The sequence below is a fragment of the Gobio gobio genome (assembly GCF_949357685.1).
Source record: "Gobio gobio genome assembly, chromosome: 14".
Classification (NCBI taxonomy): domain Eukaryota; kingdom Metazoa; phylum Chordata; class Actinopteri; order Cypriniformes; family Gobionidae; genus Gobio; species Gobio gobio.
The window spans coordinates 26,458,869-26,484,841 of NC_137107.1; the positions used below are offsets into that span (position 1 = coordinate 26,458,869).

At 37.7% G+C, this 25,973-nt stretch overlaps 6 protein-coding genes across 9 annotated transcripts; 1 reads left to right on the plus strand and 5 right to left on the minus strand.

The window, feature by feature from the left end:
* Positions 1-2,259: 2,259 nt before the first annotated feature.
* nf2b (NF2, moesin-ezrin-radixin like (MERLIN) tumor suppressor b) lies at positions 2,260-13,165 on the minus strand. 3 transcript variants are annotated; one of them, XR_013817917.1, is made up of 18 exons: positions 12,882-13,165; positions 11,224-11,330; positions 11,008-11,133; positions 10,787-10,909; positions 10,540-10,623; positions 10,393-10,461; positions 10,222-10,304; positions 10,065-10,140; positions 8,708-8,845; positions 8,550-8,624; positions 8,365-8,478; positions 7,580-7,702; positions 7,109-7,326; positions 5,767-5,869; positions 5,537-5,676; positions 5,302-5,452; positions 4,112-4,311; positions 2,260-2,842 (listed from the first exon to the last, which is right to left on the minus strand). XR_013817917.1 is itself a non-coding variant. In XM_079835168.1 (17 exons), exons 2-17 carry the CDS (start codon positions 11,311-11,313, stop codon positions 4,264-4,266), a joined length of 1,761 nt encoding a protein of 586 aa, XP_079691294.1. In that variant the 5' UTR covers positions 11,314-11,330; positions 12,882-13,165; the 3' UTR covers positions 2,260-4,263. The 3 variants fall into 3 exon arrangements, 1 of the variants encoding a protein (XP_079691294.1); XR_013817918.1 differs by having other exon boundaries at positions 2,260-2,857; positions 2,919-4,311; XM_079835168.1 differs by having other exon boundaries at positions 2,260-4,311.
* Positions 12,505-15,952, plus strand: mettl27 (methyltransferase like 27). Of its 2 annotated transcripts, none has more exons than XM_079835171.1 (6): positions 12,505-12,593; positions 13,812-13,977; positions 14,054-14,182; positions 14,292-14,427; positions 14,781-14,873; positions 15,075-15,946. In XM_079835171.1, the coding sequence occupies exons 2-6, from the start codon at positions 13,858-13,860 to the stop codon at positions 15,278-15,280; spliced, it is 684 nt and encodes a 227-aa protein (XP_079691297.1). In that variant the 5' UTR covers positions 12,505-12,593; positions 13,812-13,857; the 3' UTR covers positions 15,281-15,946. The 2 variants fall into 2 exon arrangements, with proteins under 2 accessions (XP_079691297.1, XP_079691296.1); XM_079835170.1 differs by having other exon boundaries at positions 12,515-12,593; positions 13,856-13,977; positions 15,075-15,952.
* On the minus strand, positions 15,865-18,049 carry cldn30 (claudin 30). The gene has a single exon (XM_079835169.1). The coding sequence runs from the start codon at positions 17,914-17,916 to the stop codon at positions 16,975-16,977; it is 942 nt and encodes a 313-aa protein (XP_079691295.1). The 5' UTR covers positions 17,917-18,049; the 3' UTR covers positions 15,865-16,974.
* A 1,213-nt stretch (positions 18,050-19,262) lies between these two features.
* Positions 19,263-20,620, minus strand: LOC307137497 (claudin-4-like). Its single transcript, XM_079835175.1, has one exon. The coding sequence runs from the start codon at positions 20,543-20,545 to the stop codon at positions 19,913-19,915; it is 633 nt and encodes a 210-aa protein (XP_079691301.1). The 5' UTR covers positions 20,546-20,620; the 3' UTR covers positions 19,263-19,912.
* A 2,782-nt stretch (positions 20,621-23,402) lies between these two features.
* On the minus strand, positions 23,403-23,969 carry cldn28 (claudin 28; the record flags this gene model as incomplete). Its single annotated transcript, XM_079835177.1, has 1 exon — positions 23,403-23,969. One exon carries the CDS (start codon positions 23,967-23,969, stop codon positions 23,403-23,405), a length of 567 nt encoding a protein of 188 aa, XP_079691303.1.
* A 1,377-nt stretch (positions 23,970-25,346) lies between these two features.
* On the minus strand, positions 25,347-25,973 carry LOC307137498 (claudin-like protein ZF-A89; the record flags this gene model as incomplete). The annotated part of the gene is made up of 1 exon (XM_079835176.1): positions 25,347-25,973. The coding sequence occupies one exon, from the start codon at positions 25,971-25,973 to the stop codon at positions 25,347-25,349; it is 627 nt and encodes a 208-aa protein (XP_079691302.1).

A 25,973-nucleotide genomic window follows, 5' to 3' on the forward strand; every position in this document is an offset into this window, starting at 1 on the left:
TAATTGTATATATTACATTTTATAAATATAATGTTTTATTCATATATTTATACAATAATATTACAAAAACAAATTATTTATAATTATATAAAATAAAAACTATTATTATTTCATAAATCTTCCAATCATGTCTGCCTTTGCCATGACATTGACACAATGGATTGTATTGCATTGTAGCATTATGTTATCATAACACTGATAATATGGACATTGATTTTATCCTTTAAACCAAACTTTAAAAAAAATAAAAAAAATTGCCTGTTTACAACCACTGGATATTTCACTACATAAATGCATTGGACTGATTCGGTGTGTTTTATAATAATAATATGATATCTTGGATCACTTTATATGGTATGCCTACTCCTACTCAAAAACTGTCCTTCAAAGCAATTTGCATCTATAACTGGCGTATAATGGAATTTCAGAAAGTAATATAATTAGTTCTAATCACCACCAAGTTGTATTTTCCACAAGATTTCCACCTTCTTCCAACTACTTGCCAGATGGTCTTGAATGCGTAATGTATGATAATGCATGATAAAATATACAGCCTTGGACACATCCATATTTCACTGTACATTAAATATTTGTGGGTGGATCTGATTGTTGTTGTAGCCACCAGAGAGAAATATAACAGGCCTCAGATGCATCATTACAAATATCTTATAACTACCCATTACTTCTGAGGAGGCAATGTCTTTTATCTTAAAACACTAGAGTGCCAGAATACAATAAAAATATGATAAACAATAAAATTACAAATGTAATTGAAACTAAACATGTCCTCTATAGATTGAAATGTACTGGTCTACAACTGGTACAAGAAGCAGGAGGATGTTTGTGAAATTTATTCGATTGTGACCTCGCCATACCTTTATCACGTGTCATACATTTTCAATTAGGCTGTATGGTCTTTAGAACTTGTGTAAGAATTAATAATTAAACGCTTTTTGATCTCCAAATCCACTCTACAGTTTCACAACTAACCTTTGTCTTGCTGCTTAGCTACTTAGCTACGACGTTCTCGCTATCCCAGAGGACATTAGCAAAGGATGGTGTGAATCCATCAACGTTTGGATTATTGGCCCAATATGCTTCCACTAGTCCACCATGAACCCCACCCTAAATGGGACTTGACCCCTCAGTATGTCGTAAGAAGTAAGCGTCATCCATGCGTCATTGAGGCAAAGACTTTAGATGTACACAGCATGTAGGTCTACAAATACAAAGTGAAAATTTCTCAGTGAAACATGCTAATATTCTTTTCAAATGTTATTTGAGGTTAAAAGCCTAATTTTCTTTCTAAAAGCTCAATAAAGTGCGATATTTAGCTGCATAAAGTAGTTTATTACGCCCTCTTTTGGCAGTGACTGGAACTTTTTCATAATGTCAAAGACTCATAGACTCTTTTCACTTCGTACTTTAACCTCAAGAGATAGACACTGAAGCATTGGATGTTGCTGTTAAAAAAAAAAGCGTGAGATAAATGGCCTGACATACAAATTGGATTTTTATGTTTTGGTCTCTTGTTTTTCACAGTACCTGCATCAGAACAAAACGCACAAATATAACCAGCAATCACAGGGGTCCAAGCACCACGTGGATGATTAGCGATTCAATTGAAATGCTGATGGGGTTTTTACAGCAAAGTCTATCTTAATTCTTCAATTATAGTTAGGTTTTGATGAAACAGGTTACAGCAATACAAAAGGGGCAACTTAGGGCTGACACCATTTTCAACTAAAAACCGAAAACTTAACGCATTTTGGCCGTTCATTTACACGACAATGGCATTTTGAGGGCCTGAAAACCAAATGTTTAAAAACGGGATTCAAAGTGCAATTTTTTGAAAACAATACCGTTATTGTCTAAAACGCGATAATACGCGAATTTGCGAAAACAGTGACATGGCGCATATTTTTTCCCTTACAAAGTGACCTCACCTACTGGCCTGGCATGCATAATACAGCGTTTTAATTGCGTGAATGGGGAGCATTTTCACAACGTTGTCTGTACGTAAAAAACACAAAGGAAAAAACTTTTTTAGTATATCATTGTCATGTTTACATACCCTACCTTTCAAAAGTAAACTAACTGTTAAATTAATAAGTAAAAACATATGTAAAAATACTTACTATCATAAGAGGTGATCATGTATGTGGTGTATAAACATAATAGGAGACACTTAAAGCAAGGATTCAGAATTGTGATTCTATCACACACGGTTGCACACAATAAGGTTCCAGCACTCCTAAATGCTCTCAAATGCATCTTTGCAGTTTATTTGTACATCATTAACAATTCACTGCACATGAGCTTGCTGTACGTCCATATTCATATGGATAATCTGTGTCTGAATCCATGGCACACATAATTAAACAACCAGCTTGTGTTCTGAAAGGAAGTGAAAGCCATCCATGTTGATTGTGACATTATGAAATTCATGCCAAAAACAAATTATTTGTGGTGCAGCTGGATAAAGACAAACAGAAACGACTAATCAAAAAGATAAACTGGGCACTTAGTGGCATTCATTAAAACATGAAAAATTGCCTTGTGAAGTCACTCTATACTTATATAAGACATCTCAAACTTGTGTGCACAGTCATGCTGACAATAACAGGAATGTCTTCCACTACTTAAACTAAGACTTAGCAATGCATGTAGTGTATTTAGAAAAGATATTGCCCCATAATCCATTTTAAAAGGATAGTTCACACAAAAATGAAAATTCTGTCATAATTTACTCACACTCAAGTTGTTCCAAACCTGTATACATTTCTTTGTTCTGCTGTACACAAAGGAAGATATTTGGAAGAATGTTTGTAACCAAGCAGATCTCGACCCCCATTGACTACCATAGTAGGAAAAAAAATACTATGGTAGTCAATGGGGGCCGAGATCTGCCTGGTTACAAACGTTCTTCCAAATATATTCCATTGTCCAGAATTTAAATTTTTGAGTGAACTATCCCTTTAATGCATGCATTTCGCTGGTCTCTTATTGATGCAAAAATAGCATGCTGATAAATTTACAATCAGCTGTAACATAATGAAGCATTACAACCTTAAAACTCCACTATCGTAACAACTCATCCCTTTATATATGAGAAGGTTCATTTGTCTCAAACCAACATTTCTGCAACAAATTCACCGTCTTAAAGAGCATTCAAAACATTCAAAAAAATGAGTGCAAAATGTATGTGTCCTGTGTAATTGCATACATTGCATTTTGAAACAAAGGACATTTTACGTTCTCAAAAAAAAAATTCCTCATATTTAAAGGAAAATAACAAGATCAGAAATGCTACTCAGATGTAAATGTTCTGAAATGTCAACATGGCTCACAACCATAACACTAAGTCCAAGTGCCAGTTGATTTAGGAACAGAAAATTGTAGATAAACTAATAAACCTGACTGTGTAGCACTATATCAAAAGCTGTCACAGATTCAAAAAGAAAACACTCTCCAGCCAAAATGGATGAGTACAGCACATTTACAAACAGAGAGGCCATCAATCTACCTCTGTTCTTGAATATGAGTAGTTACAGCTGACGCGCTCACCAAGCAAGTTATATGACCAGTCATAACGTGAGAAAGAGTGCATCGGTAGAGAATCATCCTGCCCAATGAGTAGTGCAAGCCTTTTCAAAAGGCACTGGAGTGTACTGGAAAATATCAATCATCTACATATTCAAAAACACTGAAAAAAAAGAGCACAATCCAAAGTTCAAAACATGCAATTACTTAAAAATCATTTGAAATTGACTGATATTGTAGTTAAAGCCACTATCTGTGGCATGTGTAAAAGGCACCTAGTGTTAAACTGATGTAGCATCCGATAGGAAAAGAATAGAAGGATAATGTAATAGTAATACTTTTTAAGTCCTTGTAATTCTGGTGGCATTACAACCTTCTGTTCGTTTCATTATTTAATCATTCTGAAGGCACTATCTGTATCTGAAATATCCCTTAATACCTTGCATTTCTGGCACATATTTTTGGCATGTGAACAAACAAACACAGTTTTATGTGCTTGAAAGTGCCAAACAATTTGTGGTAATAGTAAAACATGACTTGAGGTGGACACAAAGCCAAACTGGCTGACTCAACAAAAAAAAAAAAAAGAAATATATTAATTTTAAAAGCACAGTATATGAGGTTTGGTGTACAGTTTTGGTGTACATGCATGCTTCAGTGAAAGCTGAAAACTGTTCCTCCAGATCCTCCTGCTCCTGAAACAGAGGCTGGATTGTTCTTTCACACTTCCTCGTAGAAGGCCATCTGAGCCATGTAGGCAGAATTTCTCTGCAACAGACACACACGGCAGAATAAGAACATTGTCTTCTGGGGAATGTGAAATATTTCATGAAGAGAATTGGGGAAAACTGAATTGTCAGCATCATTACTCCAGGCTTCAGTGTCACATGGTCCTTCAGAAATTATTCTAATATGCTGATTTGGTGCTCAAGAAACATTTATTATTAGCAGCAATGTTGATAACAGCTGTGATGCTTAAAGGGGGGGGTCTAATGCTATTTCATGCATTCTAACTTATTTACACTGTGCCAAATACACTCCTTCAGGATTCGAATAAGTTTCAGAAAGTTTTTGTCACGTATGGCCCTGTATGACGTCATAAAGGGCTGTGGAATTCCTTGTATGAGCACTTCTCCCGGATGAGCGTGCGCGCACATCAACCCGAGCGAGAGCAAAAGCTTCGCCCATCAATGAGCTTCGTTTGGGTTACAGAAGCCGTCGGCAGCGATTCATTTTGTTTTTAGACCACAAAATCAACAATGTCACTAAAGAAGTGTGTTTTTGGTTGTGAGGGAAAGATAACCTTGTTCAGCTTCCCAAATAACCTAGCGTTAAGGAAACAGTGGATGCAGTTTGTTTGTTCCCGGTCACGAGTCGAAACCACAGGCGGTGAAACTGCCTCAAATGTTTGTGTTTTGTTGGCAATCGGCACGCAAGTGCATATAATGTAAACAACACGAACCTATAGTGAATCGAAAGTTATCCAGGGATAATGCCATGATGTATTGTGTGTGTGTGCGGCTGTGCGCGTGTGCTCGTGACCCAGCCCACTGCACGCCTCCACAAGTTCGGCTGTTTTCGGAAAGAATCGGTACAGCGCATCTGTCTTTTATAAATATGATCAAACTAAAGACTCTTTACTGTCACTTTTGTTAAATTGAATATGCGGATGTTGAATACCGTTTGAACAGTTTATCTAGTTTATGTTTGATTGCATATGCCTATTTTCTAACAAATTATTTGCAATGAGTTTCTTACATTGCTGTGGGGAACATAAGGAGGTTCAGCGTAACTCCTGAGGCTGTAGATTCCAGCCTGTTGCTGCTCTTCCAGCTTAAGGGATTCAATCTCTGATTTGAGCTCCTTCAGCTGGTCTTGAAGATGTTTGCTCTTCTCCATGTACTCTAGCCTGAGACACACACAAGGAGACAGCAGCTTGAACTCAGCTTCGTTTTTCAATAGGTTTTCAGACATAACATGATCAAGTGCGTACCGTTCTCTCTCAATCTCCATTGAAAGTCTCTTCATATCAGAGTCTTTGAAGTCCATTCGGACGGAGCCGCCCATGTCTAGAGCCGAATCTGGACTCTCTGGCCCAGGGGGTGGAGGAGGGCTGGAGTATGCTGCTATTAACTGAGCACATGACACAAATGACATGTTTTATAAGCATTATGAGGACAATAAACAGCAAAATACGTTTGATACATGTCATTGCAACATTACAGGATATGTTGTTTTGGTGATTTCCAGGAGTTTCTGTTTTGCCCTCCGTTCTGCGTCTTTAGCTTCATTCAGATCCTGTTTCAGGTGGTCTGCCTCCTTCAGTCTGAACGCCACAAAAACATGAAGAATTAAACTTCTTTAATTAAAAGGCGAAACTTGATTCTGATTGGTTAATCATGGCACAAAGTAGTCAAATATTTTAGTATAATAACTGAAATTTCTTCAAATGTATATTAAATGTCTTGTTTACTTGAATAATTCATTGAAAACTTGTTAATACTATTAAAAACTATGTTAATAAAGAGATTATGCCTGAAGCCATTGTTTTCATTCATTTTGTTAATATTTACCTTTTGAATTAAAAAGTGTGTTAATTAAAGGGTTAGTTCACCCAAAAATGAAAATGCTGTCATTAATTACTCACCCTCATGTCGTTGGACACCCGTCAGACCTCCGTTCATCTTCGGAACACAAATGAAGATATTTTAGTTGAAAGCTGATGGTTGAGAAAGGCTTCAGATAGGCATCCATTGGCATTCAGTACATTCACACTTCCAAGATCCATGAAAGGCACTTAAAACGTCGTTACAAAGTCCATCTCACCACAGTGGCTCTACAATAATTTTACGATGCGACGACAACAGTTTTTGTGCGCAAAAAAAATCAAAATAACACCTTTATCCAGCTTGTTCTTGTCTTCCGTGTGTGCCTCCACGACGCATGCGCGAGAATATGACGCAGATCCGGCGTTCGGACATATGACCCAGAAGCGATTTGTTTACAGGCAGAGGAAGACGCGCGTGTCTCAGCTGTTGGATTCTACATTGATCGTGCTTTAGGTCTCGGCGTAGTGCTCAAAATGGGGCTTAAGTGTGCATTTCATGGATTCCCGAACGCCGGCGCTACGTCATGTTCTCGCGCATGCGTCGTGGAGGCATACACGGAAGACGAGAACAAGTTGGATAAAGGTGTTATTTAGATTTTTTTTTGCGCACAAAAACTATTGTCGTCGCATCATAAAATTATTGTAGAGCCACTGTGGTGAGATGGACTTTGTAACAACGTTTTAAGTGCCTTTCATGGATCTTGGAAGTGTCAATGTACTGAATGCCAATGGAGGCCTATCTGAAGCCTTTCTCAGCCATCAGCTTTCAACTAAAATATCTTCATTTGTGTTCCGAAGATGAACGGAGGTCTGACGGGTGTCCAACGACATGAGGGTGCGTAATTAATGACAGAATTTTCATTTTTGGGTGAACTAACCCTTTAACATAACTTTTGCTGTGAAATAAGTATCCAGAATGATGAAATTTCACTGGAACTGAAAACTCTAATGGCCCACCTCCTCTCTGACTGCTCAACAAGCTTAACCGCCAGTTGTTCTGCTTCTCTCATCTTCTGCTCCATCAGTCTCTTCTCTTCTTTGGTTTTGAGGGCTGTGACCTCCAGCCTCTGCCTATCCTGTTCTGCCTCAGCTGCTTTGTGGGCCAGTAGTTTGGCCTCCTCCTCTGCGATCTGGGCTTTCTCCGCCAGTAGGTCGGCTGTCTCCTCGGAACGCAGCTGCAGAGAGGGAGACTGATAAGACTTACGGGATCAAGCTCAAGGAGTCTCAGTCAGAGCATGAATGGAATTCTAATGGGAGTCCTGGACAATGGTTTAGACCTTAATACCTCGGCAGTTCATTTCAAATTTATGTCTGGACCACATACTTTTATACTGCTGGGGCTCTGAGGACATATATTACAAGCTGGGCAGGGAAAAAAAGAGAAAACTATTTGGCATCGCTCAATTTCAAGCTTAGCAAAACCCTCACTAGAGCTTCATTGGCCATTCGAGCCTCGTCCTGTAGCTGGAACAGACGACGCTCCATCTCTTCTTTCGCTCGCTCCGCTTCCTCCCTCATCTGCTTCTCCCGTGCAAGAATCTGACGCTCAACCTAAATATACACACACATGAAAAGCCACTGGCAGAGATAATACAAGACAAGACAACATTTTAATATAAATCAAAAAATGAAAAAAAAAATATTTTTTTCATGTAACTCAGGTACACTACTGTTCAAAAGTTTGGGTTCGGTAAGATTATTATTATTTTTTTAATAAAACCTTATTTAAATGTAATTTATTCCTGTGATACTCCAGTCTTCAGTGTCACATGCGCCTTCAGAAATCATTCTAATGTGCTGATTTGGTGCTCAAGAAACATTTCTTATTATTAGTTAAAAAAGGTTGTGCTGCTTAACATCTTTCTTTGATGAACAGCAAATTCAAAAGAACAGCATTTATTTAAAATAGAAATATTTGTTTTATAAATGCAAGTTTTGATCAATTAGATGCATCCTTACTGAACAAAAGTTACTGATCCCAAATTTTGAATGGTAGTCTACTTTATCCTGCCCAATGCCCATACTGAAGCTCAACATGTATTGCATAAGTAAGTTTATTAAGCCTCTGTTGTTTTAATGTTTATAGCTGTAATGTTCATTATATTTAATGAATGTTCGATTAGCATTAAATGAATACCACACAGTTCTATCGTTAATGAAGAAGGTTAACGATAATAAACATTAAACTAATGAATGGAAGTAAAATGACAGACCTTTTTCCTGGCCTTCTCCTCTTTAGCCTGAGCCTTCATCTGTTGCACCTCTATGGAATCCACCTTCCTCCTCCTCATGAACAGGTCATGGTTCCCAATACACAACTGTAATATCTAATATATACACATGACATGAGCAACTATTTTGATAGACTATTACAGAAACACTAATAAAAGTAACTCACCAGTTTGTTAACTCTGAGCTGAGAGGAGTAGAATTTAAAAACTTCCTTTTTCTTGTCCAATGGTTTGATAGTAAACTGAGAAGAGACATATAAGGTAAGTTTGAACAATCATTTTGTCCCAATTATGGATTGTAATTTATGTTTTTGGCTCTCCTAACCTCTTTCTCGCTGTACGAGATGTTTCGGATTCCACTCCAGGGGAAGGATTTGTTGGGGCTGAGCTTGTTGTTGGGGCTGTAGATGTGAAGACCCTGAGCATCAACTCCAAGAAGCAGCTCTGTGTCCCTCTTATTTTGCTGTGTAATTCAATTCAATTAAATTCACATTTATTTGTATAACGCATTTCACAATACATATCTTTTCAAAGCAGCTTCACAGAAAATGCATTCGTCTACATTACCATTTAAAGTGATTTTTCCACGTTATGCATTTCAGAAATGTACATATACAAAGCACACAGATTAGCTAACAATGTATTATTAATCAATATAAAAAAATAATTAAGGCACAGTAATAAGTGAAATAGCAATACATGTTGTAACAATGATTAGGGTATATAGAAAATGACACCAAAGTAGTAGAGTAGAGATTTAATAGGAATAGGAATAGTTCACCCAAAAAATTTACTCACCCTCAAGCCATTCTAGGTGTATGACCTTCTTTCAGCCAAACACATTCAGAGTTATATTAAATTATATCTTGGCTCTTCCCAGCTTTGTAATGGCATTGAACAGAAACCGAATGAAGCTCAAAAAAGCGCATCTATGCCATTAGGGGTGGGCGATATGACCAGAATCTTAAGATATGAGAAATTGTATTTCACAATAATGAATAATAAATATAACATGACCAGCAGTTTGTTTTGCTCTATCCTCTGCGCTTGCTCGTCAATTTTCACCAAAGCCTACGCTTAGTCTACATCATACGTCGGGTCAGAGGTCACTCTTCCACCAGAACTGTACTCTCTCATAAATGTGTGTGCAGCTGTTACTGGATGCCAGTGATTATAGTTTAAAAAGCTTTAAATATGGATATTTTTCTTACAAAAACCCATCACTTCACTTCAGAAGGCATTAGTTAACCCACTGGAGTCATATGGATTACTTTTATGATGGATGGATGTGCTTTTGGGAGCTTCAAAAACAGTATTCAATGCCATTAAAAAGCTGGGAAGAGCCAGGATGTTTTTTTTTTTTTAAATAACTTTGATTATGTTCGGCTGAAAGAAGGAGGTCATATACACCTAGGATGGCTTGAGGGTGAGTCAATTATGGGATCATTTTAATTTTTGTGTACTGAACTATTCCATTAACTGTACATCATCTAAAATTTGGTGGTAACTACACACATATTATCTATGAAAATAAACCAAGAGGAAATTGTTCCTTCCAAGTGATCTCAAAGTCTGTTTTGAAAACCATAAATTTTCTAAATCCCAAATGTGTTGTGGTTAGCTTTTTTCAAAGCAGCGTACAAATGGAGAAATCTTTTAATAAAGGAAAAAAATAGACTTACTGTAATAGAAAAGTAGCTAACTCCATACATCTCTAGATCCTGTGCTATTTTTAGATACTCCATCTCAGCCTCATCCCTGCAAAAACGAAATAAATGTAGTACGTCTTTCATGTTGAAGACAGTTTACATGGACGCAACCGGATATGCACAGTCTTACCTTGTGATGCTTCTGTGTTCAGCATACCAAGCAGTTATCTTCTCTTCCCACATGTCAGGTGTCATCTGATACTGCATCAGCACCTGGAAAATAAAACACAAATCAAATACACAAGTAATTTGAATGAATGTAAATGCTGGTTAATTCTCATGTAGTACAGCCTTAACTCACTCTTTTAGGCAAGAGTTCATCTTGAGCTAAGAAACCTGGCTTGTGAAAGTTTGGATCGTAGTCCCCATACTGCAAAAAGGAAGACAAACAGGATATATTTAATAAACACTATGCATCTTTCCATTAAACACTGATATGGAGACCTACCTTGGCTTGCACAGCATATGATGCCAAAAGAACAGAGGCTTCTGGAGAGCAAAAGATCTCCTCATCTAGTATCTGCTTTTTGACCTTTGTAAAGAAACAAAAAGAGTCTTCATTTCAACTCTAGAACAACTTTGCTCAAAGAAAACCAGATGAATCATTGCAAAACACCAAAAGAGGATTCTGTACAGCAGAAAAGACCAACATGGAGAGAAATTATGTCCAATTCACAAGAACAACTCCCACATACTTGTAAGAAGAAGAGGTGCTGAGTAATTTCCTGAACAAGCTCATCCTCCACTTTCTCAGGGAAGAATTTGGCAAGAAAATGAAATGTTATCGGAGAGTCCTTTGGAACTTCTTGATCCAAAACCTAGATGGATTTAAAAATCCAACAAACTCGTCAGGGTATTCCTATATTACTCTACATGACTCAGTACCTGTTCAATCTGCACTGCCACCACATCTCACCCGTTTATCAGGCTTCAGCCAGGCATAAGTGTCTTTCACTGTGTATCGAAGGCCAAAGAACCACGTTTCTCTTAGACCGATGGTCCGGCACACCAGGTCAAACAAATCTTTCCCTTTCCATTTGACCTATAAGATAGAGATAAACATAAAAACATGGCAATACAGGCCACAGAATAAAAAAAAAAAACACAGGTGGGCATGTTCATATATGTTTACCTCACAACTGAACTCCATTTCAGCATCCATAGTGCTGACTTTGACTTTGAAAGTCTTTGGTTGCTTCTTTTTTAGACCCAAAATCGACATTGTGACTTCTTAAGCACCTGCAAACATAAAGAGTTACTGTAAAATAGTCAAGTAAAATATAGCCTCCAGAGACCCAGGCATAGACTTTTGTCCTCTGTGCAGAACATTGTATATTTTCATTATATTTTTCTGAGCCCATACATGTCACAGTTTTAAGTCTGGATGTCCTGTAAAGAGATTCATTCATTTTCAGAGATACCAAATGTTTGGAGGTTTCACCAGGACAACAACTTCTATTTGGTAAAATGACGGACATTGACAAATTTAGCATTCTTATGGAAATATGATAATATTTTGTAATTATCATTTAAATCTGACAAATTTTCAAATTGTTTGTTGTAAATAAATATCTCAGGGAAACGTTATGGGGTTACTTAGAATATGACTTTCTCTTACAAAAGAGGGCATCGATTTCATATATGACTTTACAGCATGTTTATCAGGCATTTTGGGGAGACACAAAAAGTAAATAGGAAAATAAAGTAAATATCAAATCAATATATTCTTATGAAATATGAAAATGTTGAGGTATTACTTCCATTATTACACTTCTTTTTTCATTACATGTTGCCCCAAGAACACATTAATATACAAATTAGATACAATGCAGATGCATTGTATATAATGGGACTACACATTTATGGCCATGTTTACACACATATTGCATAGAGTAAAATAAAACAAGTATATCAAATCACTATGTTATCTCTCATTACATATTTGAGAATCATCTTTATAAAATGTTTGATTAGAAAATAGTCTGAAACCTAAAAATTGATTGGTGAATGAAAACAACAACAACAACAACATCAACAACATCAACAACAACAACAACAACAACAACAACAACAACAACAACAACAACGTTTTGGACATGTCTTTTTTTTCCCCCTCCCCATTTGTTTCCCATTTGCTACAAACAATGTTATGACACTTAAAAAAGAAAACGAAAATTACAACACTTTTTTTTGGTTCTCAGGAGAATATTTTACATTTATCACATTATAAAATAAACATTTATTCATAAAGCACATTTAAAAACAACAGATCTACAGCTGAGGAAATAAACAAGAAATATATCTAAGAAATTAAGAATACATACTTGGAAAATAACACATTTTAAGTTAAAAAATAAAATATATAAATAAATATAATGATATAGAATATTAACTACTTATTTAATTATTGCATGCATTATCATGAGTGCAGACTCTAGTATCCTGATCAACACTAAGTGCTAACGTTACTTACACATGGGTGGCAGATGCATACGACCGCAGGTAAGTCGCAAACATGCTAATAAGTTGTTTACATACAATACTATACAGATTAACTACTTCTATTCATTTTCATTCGTCTTCTTAACCCTTTTTTAATCAGATTTTACACAGTCTGCCATGTTATAGCGAGCTAGCATGAAGAATATGATCCTCAGAGCTTGAGTTTCTTTCTTAAATCCTAGCATAAAAAGTGATTTTCTCCGTGTGCAGCAGCGCAATGGCACTTTAAACGGTAAAGAAAACATTTGCGCACATTTTTAAAGATTTAGCTAAATAACATTCAGTTACCTTGAATAGTTTATGTGTTGAAACAGGCCCGATCCACGGCTTGGAGTTCCCAGTCTCTCTGCTAAACCACAACAATGCAAACCGGATTTAGTTCGTTCCCCTACATGGAGATCACTATAAACGAGTCGGAAAGTGTACAAAACTCTTAAAAATCGTCCATGTTCTTATTGAACCATAAGTTGGGAGGTTGTGGAATATAAATCTGATGTTATCTTGAGTAGAATTTGTTGGATAGGGAGCTAGCAGCACTTTGTTGTTGATTCTCTCTGCCGCCCTCTACCGGTACCTATAACACCAGTTTAAGGTAATACTACAGTGATTTATGTCCACGCTATCAATAAAATAAACGGCATGTGAATGAGGCACTGATGTTTGGGTTAATTATCTACTTTTGTTTTGTTTATTAAGCTGGTTTATTAAGTAACATCATTCTTTTGGACGTATTTTGATATAATATATTGTGTCTCATTCATCTCATCATACAAAATGCATTTTTATTTAGTAGGCCTACTGTCCTTTACTTTAGTACTGATAAAGGTACACTCTAAAAAAAAAAGGTTCTATATGGCACCAAAAATGGTTCTTTTTAAGTGCTATATAGATCCAATTTTGGTGCTTCAGTGGTTCTTTATCAGCGGTTCTTTAGAAGTTCTTCACCGGTTCTTTGACTAAGGTGCTATATAGCACCGCTAACTAAGGTGCTATAGAACCGCTACCATATACAGAACATGTTAAGATATGGTGCTATATAGCACCAAAAGTGGTTCCTCTATGATTACGAGGAAGAACCATTTTTGGTGCCATATAGAACCTTTTTTTTTAGAATGTATTTTATGTCACAAAGGTCACAAAAATGTCACAGATGTCAGAAAATGTCTATGGTAGCCTATCGAATGCTTTGTAAGGATGTCCAAATTATTCTGTCCTTAGAAATTGCCCTAAGAGTACCAGAATCTGTGTAATTTTCCCTAAAGGAATGGCAAACACCAGTCGGACGATTTCTGATGTGAGGAATGTGATCCTGTCGGCTCATAAGAACACAGGGGCCCAGGAGAAGGTTGGCTTCTATGATACCTGGGCTGAGAACTATGAGCAGGTAAACTTAACGCAGCAGTGATTTTCCAAGTACTTTTTCAACAATAATTTCATCTGTAATAATGTTGCTTTCTCAGGATGTAGCGCTGCTGGATTACCGTGCCCCTTTGTTAGCGGCTGAGTGTGTGAGCTCATTTTTCACAGGTGACAGAGAGAAGGCCACTGTCCTGGATGTGGCCTGCGGATCAGGCCTGGTATCTGCACATGTAAGCATTGAATTATTCGAAATGCTGGTGCGCACAAGATACTGTGATAAACCTGCTAATGCAAAGAGTGATGTTATTTGTTTTCTTAATCCCATTTGTTTGAGAAAAGTTAAAGAAAATGGGGTTTCAACACTTTGTTGGAGTAGATGGAAGTTTGAGGATGCTGGAGTTGGCAAAGAAAACTGGACTTTATCAGCAACTTACGCAGTGCCTGTTTGGACAAGATCAAATTTCAGTTGAAACTGGTAATGAACCATACCACGCTGTGAACTTTAATGTTTTTGGGTTTTTACTGTCTAAAAGTAACAGAATAATTTGTTTATACTTATTGGTAATGTCTATTTGGATGTCATTTTGCAATTTCAGACTTTTATAATAAAGACAACCCATTACAGAGTTATTAAAACCAGAACTTTAATTGTTAACATTGATTAATCTATAGGACAATCTGCACATGAAGAATTCACATTTCGATTTCTCAAACTTTAGGTGTTATAACTAATAAGCTGAATCATAAAACATGCCTTCAGTCTTTTGTTGATAATGATATTGATATTTATATATTGCATTTTTGACTTGATTCTCTCCTTTGTCTCAGAAACATATGATATTGTGATAATTGTTGGAGCTCTAAGTGTTGGGCATTTGCCTTTGACAGTCATCAGAGAGCTCTGGGATGCTACAAAACCAGGTAACCTGTGCATTTCACATTAATAACTCATTACTGCATGTTTAGTGTTGTTATTTCTAAGGAACTTTAATTAAGTGCTTTAAGTTTTATAATTCAATGCAATGGTTTAATTGATGTGATGTCATTGTTGTACATTTTGTATGCATATAGAACATGTCATTTTCAGATATTCTTCCTAAACTCCATCAAACTGTGTAACAGGCGGCTATGTGTGCATGACGACACGAGGGAATGCTGATAACCGGGAGTACAAGGCTGAGCTGGAGCAAATTATCAAAGCACTTGAGGAAGAGCAGAAATGGAGCCGTGTGACTGTTGATGAGGTGGAGGAATGGGAGAGAGCTGTTTCAGAACAGGACAGCGGGTACATTCCAGGTGCCATTTATCTGTATCAGAAAAGAATTTAGGGGAAACCAAGTGCTATACCAAATCTGCACAGTAATCCACACAGCTGTTCTACAGAATTCTTATTCCACCAGCAGGTGGTGGTATTTTTTCATAAATCATAGTATCACTTGTTTGAAAAATATACTTGTTCCATATAGAAGCAGCTGGCCTGACAAGAGAAATGGCAAAACATGATCCACCTATTTGTTTTGGCACTAAATTATTTCGCCTGGCACATACACAAGTCACTTGAAAAACTTTAAGGTTTTTGTTCAAGTAAAGTCCATGAACCTAAAGGATTTTGTGATTAAATGTTTGAGGTGTATGGTTACAAATCTACAATTCCCAAGTTCCGTCTAACCTTTCAGTTTGCCACACCTCGATACTTCGACCGCTAGAATTTTGATGCTGCCATTTCCGTTGGTGTCATGTGACATAAATAAAACACACAAACACAAACGCACAAAAATGTTTGGTTTAGATTTTTGAGTGCATTCCAGTTTAAAAGGTTGTTGTGAAAGCCGATGTAATGATTTTTAAAGTGTTATGATGTGGAAATTGCATTATTCTGTATGTTCATAAATAAACACAATAACTAGACCATTAAAATACATTTTATTGTATGTCATTTAGACAAGATTTCTTACAATGTACTTGTACACGCAAATAAACAGATTACAAAATTCCACAGTTTATTTATTAGCTTTCATTTCCCTTTAGAAAAGTTTAGAACAGGTGAAATCACAGTGTTTTGACTGAACAAATATTATAAGGGCATACTTGAAGGCATTCAAGAAGTGTTGACTTTATACTTCATAACTTGTAATATTTATTTCAACTTAGGTTTTAAGCAAAACAGAAGAATATTGAGATTTTTATAAGGTAAGCTTCACTATAGCACACTGAAAACTTTATAAACGCTCTCTGTCCCAACAATATGCAAAGCGCTTTCATGAGGTGATACTTTCTGTTGAACCGGTTTGTCCTGGATCTGCCATTTCATTCAGGGCTTGAGCTAACACAAGAATAGCTAACAATAAAGAGAGTGTTCTTTTCCCTCTCTTGTAACATATGAAGCAAACCATTGTCCATCTTTGAAAGACCACATGTGTGGCCAAGGTCATAGCGGTGCTGTTTCATCCAAAAGCATGTTCATTTTAGATTCTTAGCAGGTAAAAAAACACTGAATGAAACTGACAAATTTCCATAGTTTGCTGAAGCTACGTCAGGGTTTTTTTTTTCATTACAAAGGAGAACAAACTGTGCTAACCACTGACAACCATGTAAATAACATGAGCGGAAAACATTTTTACCACATACAATCACAAAAATACATTATTTAGTGTATATATATATGCACATTAAAGACATGTATCAAAGCTATTAAAATAAACTATAAATCAACAATAATAATCTTGACTGCTGAGGTCTGAGTGTAATCACAGTGCAAATCTTCATCTCAATCAGCTGCACTTCTTAAAGTGCCTCCAATTCTCTAAAAATTATCTAAATAAACTAAATAAGTTTCAACTGCGATCATTATCAATTTTACATAATTTTACATAATAACAATGTTCAGCCACTAAATTCTTAATTTTATTTCTTCATTTGACCAATAATTCCTAATTCACAGTGCTATGGCAGGTATAGGACTGTCCAAGTGCATGTAATTCCCTCAGTCAACGCAGATCTTGCATTTTCAGTGTCTCCTTAATCACATGTATGTCTTTGGAGCATTTCCAGATGTCTCGCTAGGTTCAGAGGGTGCCAGCATTTGATTGAAACCATCGTCAATCAGTTGGGACTCTGTCCACGCCCCCTTGTCCTGCTCAGACTCTGGCATTGATTCGGCTCTGGCAAGCTGAGACTTTGTAATTGACGGTCTGCTCTGGTAGGAGCCTGTGGAGGGAGGTCTGCCCTGACTCAGTGGAGCTTTCTGACTCCATTGGGACCTCGCAGATGGAGTGGCGCTCTGCAGCGACCTCACAGAGATGGGCCGCATCCTCTGCGAGCCCGCCCTGCTGGACCCTGCCTGCGAAGAGCGCACGATCATGTACTTCACTGACGGACCGCTGTCATCCTCTGTTTTGTCTTTGCAGATGGTGGTGCACAACATTCCTCCACTCAACATGAGGATGACAGATGCACCCCAACCAACGTAAATGGCAGCGCCAATCTCCCTGCGCTGCGAATTGGTTATCAGCGGGTCGTAAAACGCTCTCACCACAATGCCAGCCGACCAGGAGACAGGGATGATGCAGACAATTCCGGCGACGATCAACATCATGCCAGCCGCTGTGGCAACTCTGGCTTTGGATCTTTTGGAACTGTTCATGAAGATGGTGCACTTTCCTCCAATGAAGGTCAAAACAAGGCCCAATGCTCCCAAAAGGATAGACATCACCGTGAGGGCCCGAGCGGCCTGCAGATCTGTGCCTAATGCTAGCATGGACTCGTACTGTTTGCACTGCATTTGGCCTGTGCTTTGTATCACACAGCTCATCCAAATCCCCTCCCACGTGATCTCTGAGGTGACAATGGTGGTTCCAATAAAGGCTGTCACACGCCACATTGGCATGATGCAGGACAGGAGGGCTCCCGTCCATCCCATTAAGGCCAAGGCACTCGCCAGCATGTGCATGCCAAGGGTAGCCATCTCGCTGGGGTTAAATCATACACGTCCAGAGCTATACTGAGTCTTCTTCGTTCCTCTCACCAGTTAAAGCCTTTTTGAAGGCCTTGTTTCCTTCTTCACTCATTCCTATCTGCAGCTCAGCTTTCACTCTGGTGACAGTGCTGAGGTGTTTGTATGCTAAAAAGAGAGAAGGAATGAGGAGGCGTGTGCATTTCAACAGACCATGCCTCCATTAGTCCGTATGCCACCAGACTAACCAGATTCTTTGGACAATATGGGCGGGTCATGTAAAAAGAGGTAGATGGGCAACTGTTTAGATGGAAATTTGCATTGGACTCCTGAAAAGGCTCAGGTGTTTGTGCGTCACTTGTGTTCAGATATCCAGATGAGGTTTCGATCTCACACTTTTGTTTTTCTGTTTGAGATCTGACCACCGAGGCAGCCCCTGTATCCCATGAAAAGTTCATAATTGATGCCGTAATATGTTCAAAAATACTGTCAAACAACAAGTTCAGCCAAAAATGACATTAACTTTCGTCATTTTTAATGGACCATAATAGAAAATAGAATATTTTGAAGAATGTTGGAAACCAAACAGTTTTGGTGACTATTGACTTCCATTGTACATTTCTACATTTCTCATAATATGTTCCACAGAAGAAAGTCTGTTATATATGTTTGGAACAACATAAGTAAATGATGACAAATATATAATATCTGGGTGAACTATCACCTTTAAGAATGATTGCACTACTTTACTGTCATTTACGTGTTTATGATGCACATAAAATGGAAGGCAAGTGTGGTTACTAAGTTAAAGGACTAACAAGTAAGTCTAAAAATTGTAAAAGTTAAATAAAAATTCTAAATTAATTATTTGAATGTCAAACTGGATTGTTGTTACCATGTTCACAATCTTACCTACCTGTTTGCTTAGTTTCAAATGACTAGACATGATGAGTCACAGTGTTTATCGAAACAAGTTTCAGTGGTTTGTAACCAATGCTAAGGTCGCTCATTACATTTAGATTTGGCTCTCATCATACCTAAGAACTGACAGCAGTTTTGAATAATTTCTTGTACCTTTGCGGCATAGTGTGGAAAATACTTACCGGAAAAAATAGTGAGGTCGGTCTCTTCCTGTTGCAAAAAAACATCAGAAACTCAAGCATGCATTTAATAAAACAGACCATGTTTATTGGCAATAACGTTCTGTACTATTTACATTTTTTATTGACCATTTATGAATATTTAGAAAGTGATATTCTAAATCACTAACTTGATATTTTATATCACTTAATACCTTTATATTATAAAGTTAATATTTTCTTTGGGGAAATACACACTTAGTCACAATGTTTGCATTTAGTAATATTTTTATTAAGTACACATTGCTACATGTCATATGGAGAATGGTGAACAACTAATATGAGGTAAAACTATGAAAGTAGCCTTCTGGATAATGACAGTTTGATGACTGCAGAACAGATTAAGCATGCTTGAAATAGATTTTTAATATAGAAAAATGAAATGGAAAAAAATATATATTATTACAGTCAGTAAGTTTTTTGTTCTTTTATTCAGCAAATATGCATTAAATTGATAAAAGTGACTGTAAAGACTTTTACATTGTTACAAAAAAATAATAAATCCTATTCTTTTGAACTTTCTATTCATCACAGAATGCTGAAAAAAGTATCATGGTTTCCAAAAAAATATTAAACAGGTAATTGGTTTTCAAATGATAAAACAGATTTAAAATATGAAAAATGAAATATTTCACATTATTACCGTTTTTACTGCATTTTAAAACAAATTCAGCCTTGGCTAGCATTAATGAACATTTCAGCAGCCTTTGCGTGTTTCTTGAATTACTATACAATGAAAAAATATATTTTGTGGCAATGGACATTCCAATACTTCATTCGTTTGAAGAAATGACATGCTTCATTTGAAATTTGTACTTTTGTGTGAATCAGTTCCTTTTCAACATTATTTGTTCAGTTGATCTCAATTTTTACACATAAGCTTTGCTGCTGTCCACAGACCTGGCTTGAGAATACTTCACATTACGGGGAACATCCTCACTCGGTGGGCAAGAGCTGCAGAGGAGACCTCCACCCAGGAAAAGCAAGCCAGCTGAAGCCCAGCCAATGTAAAGCGATTCCCCGAGTTCCCTCCTCTGGCTGTCCACCAACAAAGGGTTGTAGAAGTCCCTGATTATGGTATTCGCCGTCCAGCAGACAGGAATGAGGACAAGAACTCCAGCGATGATGAAGATGACACCGCTGGCGATGGCGACCTTCACTTTAGACGCCTCGTCTTCCACGAAGTTGGTGCACTTTCCTCCCACGATGCACAGGATGATTCCAAACACCCCAGCGATGATGGCGATGATCACCAAGGCTCTGGCGCCCTGCAGGTCTTGAGGAAGTGCCAGCAGAGAATCATAGATCTTACACTGCATCTGTCCTGTGCTCTGAACCACACAGTTCATCCATAAACCTTCCCAAATGTTCTGCGAGGTCACAATGTTGGCTCCAATGAATGCTGTCACCTTCCAGTTGGGCAAGCCACAGATGACGATGCTTCCCAAGAAGCCGATCATAGCCAGGCATATGCCCAAGATTTGACGTCCTGCGGACACCATGTCTTTTCACCTCTTGCGTTGAAGGAATGAATGCAGGAAAAAGTTGCTGTAATTCCTAGAAGCTGTTAGCTATGTCTCTGTATTGTCATATGTAACACTCGCCTATAGGTATGTCTCTACACAAAAAAAGGGGGGGATGGCTTAAGGTCTTTCCAGCAAGACTTGTTTCCTTCTACTGGTCATGGCGATTGTTTAACAAAAGCTGTCAAACCAGTTGTATTCAACAGGACCCACATCTGAAGCTGGAATTGTTTTGTTTTAAAACATGTGGTTTTTTTTTGTGTTTTTTTTTTTAAAGTCTAGTCAAGCCTGTGATACGTAAAAAGAGAATATTTTACCATATTCATTTAAAAATCTCGTTGAGTGTAAATTATAGTAAAGGTTGTCTGCAAAATAAAAACTATTACAGATTTTAAAACGCTTGGCACCATTTACTGACTTTGTAAATTGTTGCAAAGAGAAAAAAATGGATATCATACAGTGGCTGAGGGTCACAGACTACCAGATTTTCTAGTCATTCCATAAACAACAAACTCACGCAGAAATGAAAATACTATGTTTTCTAAAATCAACTCAATATTTGTCTTATAAAGCTGTGGCCATACACTCTAAAAAAAAAGTCTCGTAATCATAGGGGAACCTTTTTTAGTGCTATATAGCACCAATTTTGGTGCTTCAGTGGTTCTTCAGAGGTGCTATATAGCACCTTAGTCAAAGAACCGGTGAAGAACCTCTGAAGAACCGCTGAAGAACCACTGAAGCACCAAAAATGGTGCTATATAGCACTAAAAAAGGTTCCCCTATGATTACGAGCCAAGAACTATTTTTGGTGCCATATAGAACCTTTTTTTTTTAGAGTGTATGCGATATGACTGGCCAAAATCTCCTCTGACTTTCGCCAACTTGCGTTGACTAGTGGTCAAGATCTGTTGTTTAATGTATTCTAGCCTTTAGACATACTGTTTATAAGGGTTTATAATGGGATTGCAAGCTTTTTTAGGCAAATCATTTCCTCTATTCCAAAAAATCTAAGTACTATACAATTTTTCAATTTGGAAATCTTTCAAATGAAATCTTTCATATTGTTTTGGCTTTTAACATATGACATAACATCATTTTTTTGCTTATTTTACGTTGAGGCACTTGCCATGGAAGTGAACGAGAATTGTGAAACGTGATTAGTAAGCATTATTGTAGCACCCTTAAACCAAAACTTATGACCACTTGTTTTAACATTATGCTGTAGTTTGCAAAAAGAATGCTGTTTCTGCAAATCCACCTTCAAGAGATTACTTTCAGAGTGAAACACATCTGGCTGTACTTTACTGTTATCAGCACACAAAGTATTTTTAATGTTTTAAATATGATGGAGTTGGTGTATATGATGTACTTATGTGACATTATGACATGCGTCTATTGCTGTGTGTTAATGCTGATAACTTAGCTTGTGTGAAAGCAAGCTTGTGGTATGTCTTACCACAAAATAAACTTGTTGCCATATTTGGCTGTGTAAATGTTTATTGGATGATACTGTATATTCAGCCAGTGAGTTTTACCCACCTTCATGGGATGTCATCTTTTGATTTTCTGTATTTACATAGCCAAGTTTTGAGTATATAGTTGAAAAACTATATATATATATATATATACAAAACTGAAAATAATAAGTATTGCTGCTTTATAACTATAAAAACTAAACAAAAAAACAGAACACTAAATATATAGACATAAAACAGATTTGCATTTAAAGGGTTAGTTCACCCAAAAATGAAAATTCTGTCATTAATTACTTACCCTCATGTCGTTCGACACCCGTAAGACCTCCGTTCATCTTCGGAATAGAAATGAAGATATTTTAGTTGAAATCTGATGGCTCTGAAAGGCCTCCTTTGGCACAATGGCACTTTACACTCTCAAGACCCTTAAAAGGTACTAAAGACGTCGTTACAAAGTCCATCTCACTACAGTGGTTCTAAAATAACTTTATGAATCGGCGAGAATAGTTTTTGTGCGCAAAAAAACCCTAAATAACGACTTACATAGTGATGACGATTTCAAAACAAGGCATCATGAAGCTTCGAAGCGTTATGAATCAGCGAGTCGAATCAGCGGTTTGAATCGTCAAATTTCAGCAGTTTGGTGGTTTGACATGCGATCCGAATCATGATTCGGCTCACTGATTCATAACGCTTCGAAGCTTCATGATGCCTTGTTTTGAAATCGTCATCACTATGTAAGTCGTTATTTAGGGTTTTTTTGCGCACAAAAACTATTCTCACCGATTCATAAAGTTATTTTAGAACCACTGTAGTGAGATGGACTTTGTAACGACGTCTTTAGTACCTTTTAAGGGTCTTGAGAGTGTAAAGTGCATTGTGCCAATGGAGGCCTTTCAGAGCCATCAGATTTCAACTAAAATATCTTCATTTCTGTTCCGAATATGAACGGAGGTCTTACGGGTGTCGAACGACATGAGGGTAAGTAATTAATGACAGAATTTTCATTTTTGGGTGAACTAACCCTTTAAACATTTTTTTTCATTTTTTTTTTTCATTTCCATTTTCACATTTGCAAATATAAATTCTAAAAAGGAAAAGTTATGACAGAATTAACAAAATTATTATAATATTTTAATCAAACCATTCAAACAAGCTAATTTGTCATTAAATAAAAGCATTTGTACAGACAGTCAGATGTTCTTGAAGAGTGATACAAGGTTGATACAATTCAAACAAGCATATACCAGTCCTTATATCTTGGCAGTTCTGAATAGAGTGAACAGAGCCAGTGAGACTTTTCATCTTCCTGGAAAGAGTCATATCACTAAAGTAACTTCAGGCTTTATCTGCACATCTGCTCAACATCTGTTGGAGTATGTACTGATGAGCAGCCCACCACCTACAATTAGCAGAACACCAGCCACCCATCCGACATAGATGGAAGCTCCCAGCTCTCCTTTTCTCCCTGCTATTGCTTGAGGGTTATAGAAGTCCACAATAATGACATACGCCGACCAGCTGACAGCAACAAGGCAGGTTACACCTGCAACTATATAGACTGCACCAGCTGCTATTCCAATGTTGGCCTTTTTAAGCCGCTCTTCTCTGTAGAAGTTGGTGCAATTTGCCCCAACAACCGAAAGTCCAATGGCAACCACACTGACAGCGATAGAGGCACAAATCAAAGCTCGCGCTGCCTGGAGATCTTTAGTTAGAGCCAGGACGGAGTCAAACGCTTTGCACTGCATGTGACCGGTGCTCTGCAGGACGCAGGTCATCCACAAGCCTTCCCAGAAAACCTGTGCTGTCACAATGTTTGCTCCCACGAAGGCCGTCACTTTCCACATAGGCAATGCACAAATTAGAATAGTACCACATAGGCCTAACACAGCCAGACATACAGCCAAGATCTGACGACTCCTCATCTTTTACGGAACACATGCGATTCATCTGCAATAAAAGGAAGCGTCGTAGTTGTGTGAGCAAGCGACTATTGACCAAGTGAATGCTCTTCCTTGTGCCTCAGGTATTAGTATTTGAACAAAGAGAAAGCAAAGCAAGGGGAGGAAACCTGTATAGAGTTTCCTGCTCAACTTGATTCTTCTCAGTATGACCACATTCATGGAAAAAGTACACAAACCGATTTTAAGAAACAGCATTAGTTCAAAACACTGCAATCATTGACTGTTTTTTATTAATGATATACTGAAATATGATTAAAATTCCATCTTTATTTTCTCACCCTAATGTCATTCCAAACCTTATGCTGTTTATTATTAATGTAATTGTTTCCATAAAACAATAATTAATAAGAATGATGGCATATTGTTGTTGGCCAAACTAGAATTTAGCATCACCCCACTCTTAAATGGTTCTTTGGCGAGGTGTATGGTTCCACGAAGAATATCCAAAAAACCTTTCAATTACACAAAATGGTTCTTTAGACTATAAAAAGGTTAGAAAAAAAAAGGTCTTTAAAGAACCTTTCACAAAATGGTTCTTCTATGGAATCACCGTGAAAACCCCTTTTTGATTCCTAGCACCTTGATTTCCACTGGCTTTTGGATTATTGCAGAATAAGCTCTGCGACCAACAAACTTTGTTACGCGTTTTGCTCACCATGATAATTCTCACAAATTAAAATTGTTATAAATGCAACTGGCAGAAGTGAAAAGCACACCAAGTGTGTTCATGCTGAGGCAGAGCTTGCGTGAAAGCCAAGCAACATTGAAAGCTAGTGGTAGGTCTTGCCACAAAAGATGTAATCAGCACAACATGCTGACACCACACTTAACACATTACCAGTTTAGAACAAATAAGAAAACATGTAGAAGAGAACTTCAAATAGGTTAACATATTTGGCTGTGTAGATGTTTATTGCATGATATACTACAGCCAGCTTGCTTTTGCTCCGGACACTTGAATGCAATGTCATCCTTTGCATTTTATGTAGCCTATACTTAGCCAAATATTATTTTAAATATGCCAGTCAATAATCGTATATATTTAAGATTATTTCTCAGTTAAACCGGTTTCAAGAATATATTTTTAATTTGTTTATAGTCTCTGTGGTCTTATCAGACAAGTAGAGCACACACAAAAAAAAGGCTATAACGTGACCTTTGCGCGAGCTCAAATGGGCATGTGCAAATGTTTTGCTGTACAAATTGAATCAAGACAGTGTAAAAATAAAATCCATGAAGTTTAATAAGTTAAAATAGTCATGCAAGACCAGAAAGTAAAAATAAAATCTCTTCCTTTACAAACAGGAGAATTCATCATTAATCTAGAGAGTCTGAGTTTCACACATAGGCCCCTGGAGCAGACCTCGGAGCGGAGTATTTCACAGAATAACCACGACCCTCACTCTTCGGGCACTGGCAACAGAGAAGCGCGCCCCCGATCAGCAGCAGACCAGACGCGCCCCATCCGATGAACAGCGACGCTCCCAGCTCCCGCTTCTGAGCCTCAGACAGAACGGGGTTGTAGAAGTCTCGGATGACGGTGTTCGCGCACCAGCAGACAGGGATCAAACAGAGAACACCACCAACCAGGAAGAACACCCCGGCCGCGACCCCTACTTTGGCCTTTGCGTCCTGGTCGTCAATGCAGTTGGTGCACTTGCCTCCAGCAACGGCCAGAAGAACTCCCAGGAAGGTCACGAGGATGGAGATGATAACAAGAGCTCGAGCGGCCTGGAGATCTTGCGGCAGCGCCAACATGGAGTCGTAGACCTTGCACTGCATCTGACCCGTGCTCTGCTGCACACAGTTCATCCAAAGGCCTTCCCAGAAGATCTGTGCGGTCACGATGTTGTTGCCAATAAACGCCGTCACCTTCCACATGGGGAGCGCGCAGATGATGATCTCTCCCAACCAACCAATAACCGCGAGGGCAATGGCCAAAATCTGAAGCCCAGCAGATGCCAT

What these genes read in the sequence shown, in the direction of transcription:
- nf2b (XM_079835168.1), bottom strand. Translation starts at nt 11,313, where the DNA reads ATGTCGATTTTGGGTCTAAAAAAGAAGCAACCAAAGACTTTCAAAGTC. An exon ending in AAATGGAGTTCAGTTGTGAG is followed by an intron (nt 11,134 to 11,223) that starts GTAAACATATAT and finishes TCTATCTTATAG; the next exon opens with GTCAAATGGAAAGGGAAAGA. An exon ending in TCTCGTACAGCGAGAAAGAG is followed by an intron (nt 8,625 to 8,707) that starts GTTAGGAGAGCC and finishes GTCTCTTCTCAG; the next exon opens with TTTACTATCAAACCATTGGA.
- mettl27 (XM_079835170.1), top strand. An exon ending in CAGGCCTGGTATCTGCACAT is followed by an intron (nt 14,183 to 14,291) that starts GTAAGCATTGAA and finishes GTTTGAGAAAAG; the next exon opens with TTAAAGAAAATGGGGTTTCA. An exon ending in TCAAATTTCAGTTGAAACTG is followed by an intron (nt 14,428 to 14,780) that starts GTAATGAACCAT and finishes CCTTTGTCTCAG; the next exon opens with AAACATATGATATTGTGATA.
- cldn30 (XM_079835169.1), bottom strand. Translation starts at nt 17,916, where the DNA reads ATGGCTACCCTTGGCATGCACATGCTGGCGAGTGCCTTGGCCTTAATG.
- LOC307137497 (XM_079835175.1), bottom strand. Translation starts at nt 20,545, where the DNA reads ATGGTGTCCGCAGGACGTCAAATCTTGGGCATATGCCTGGCTATGATC.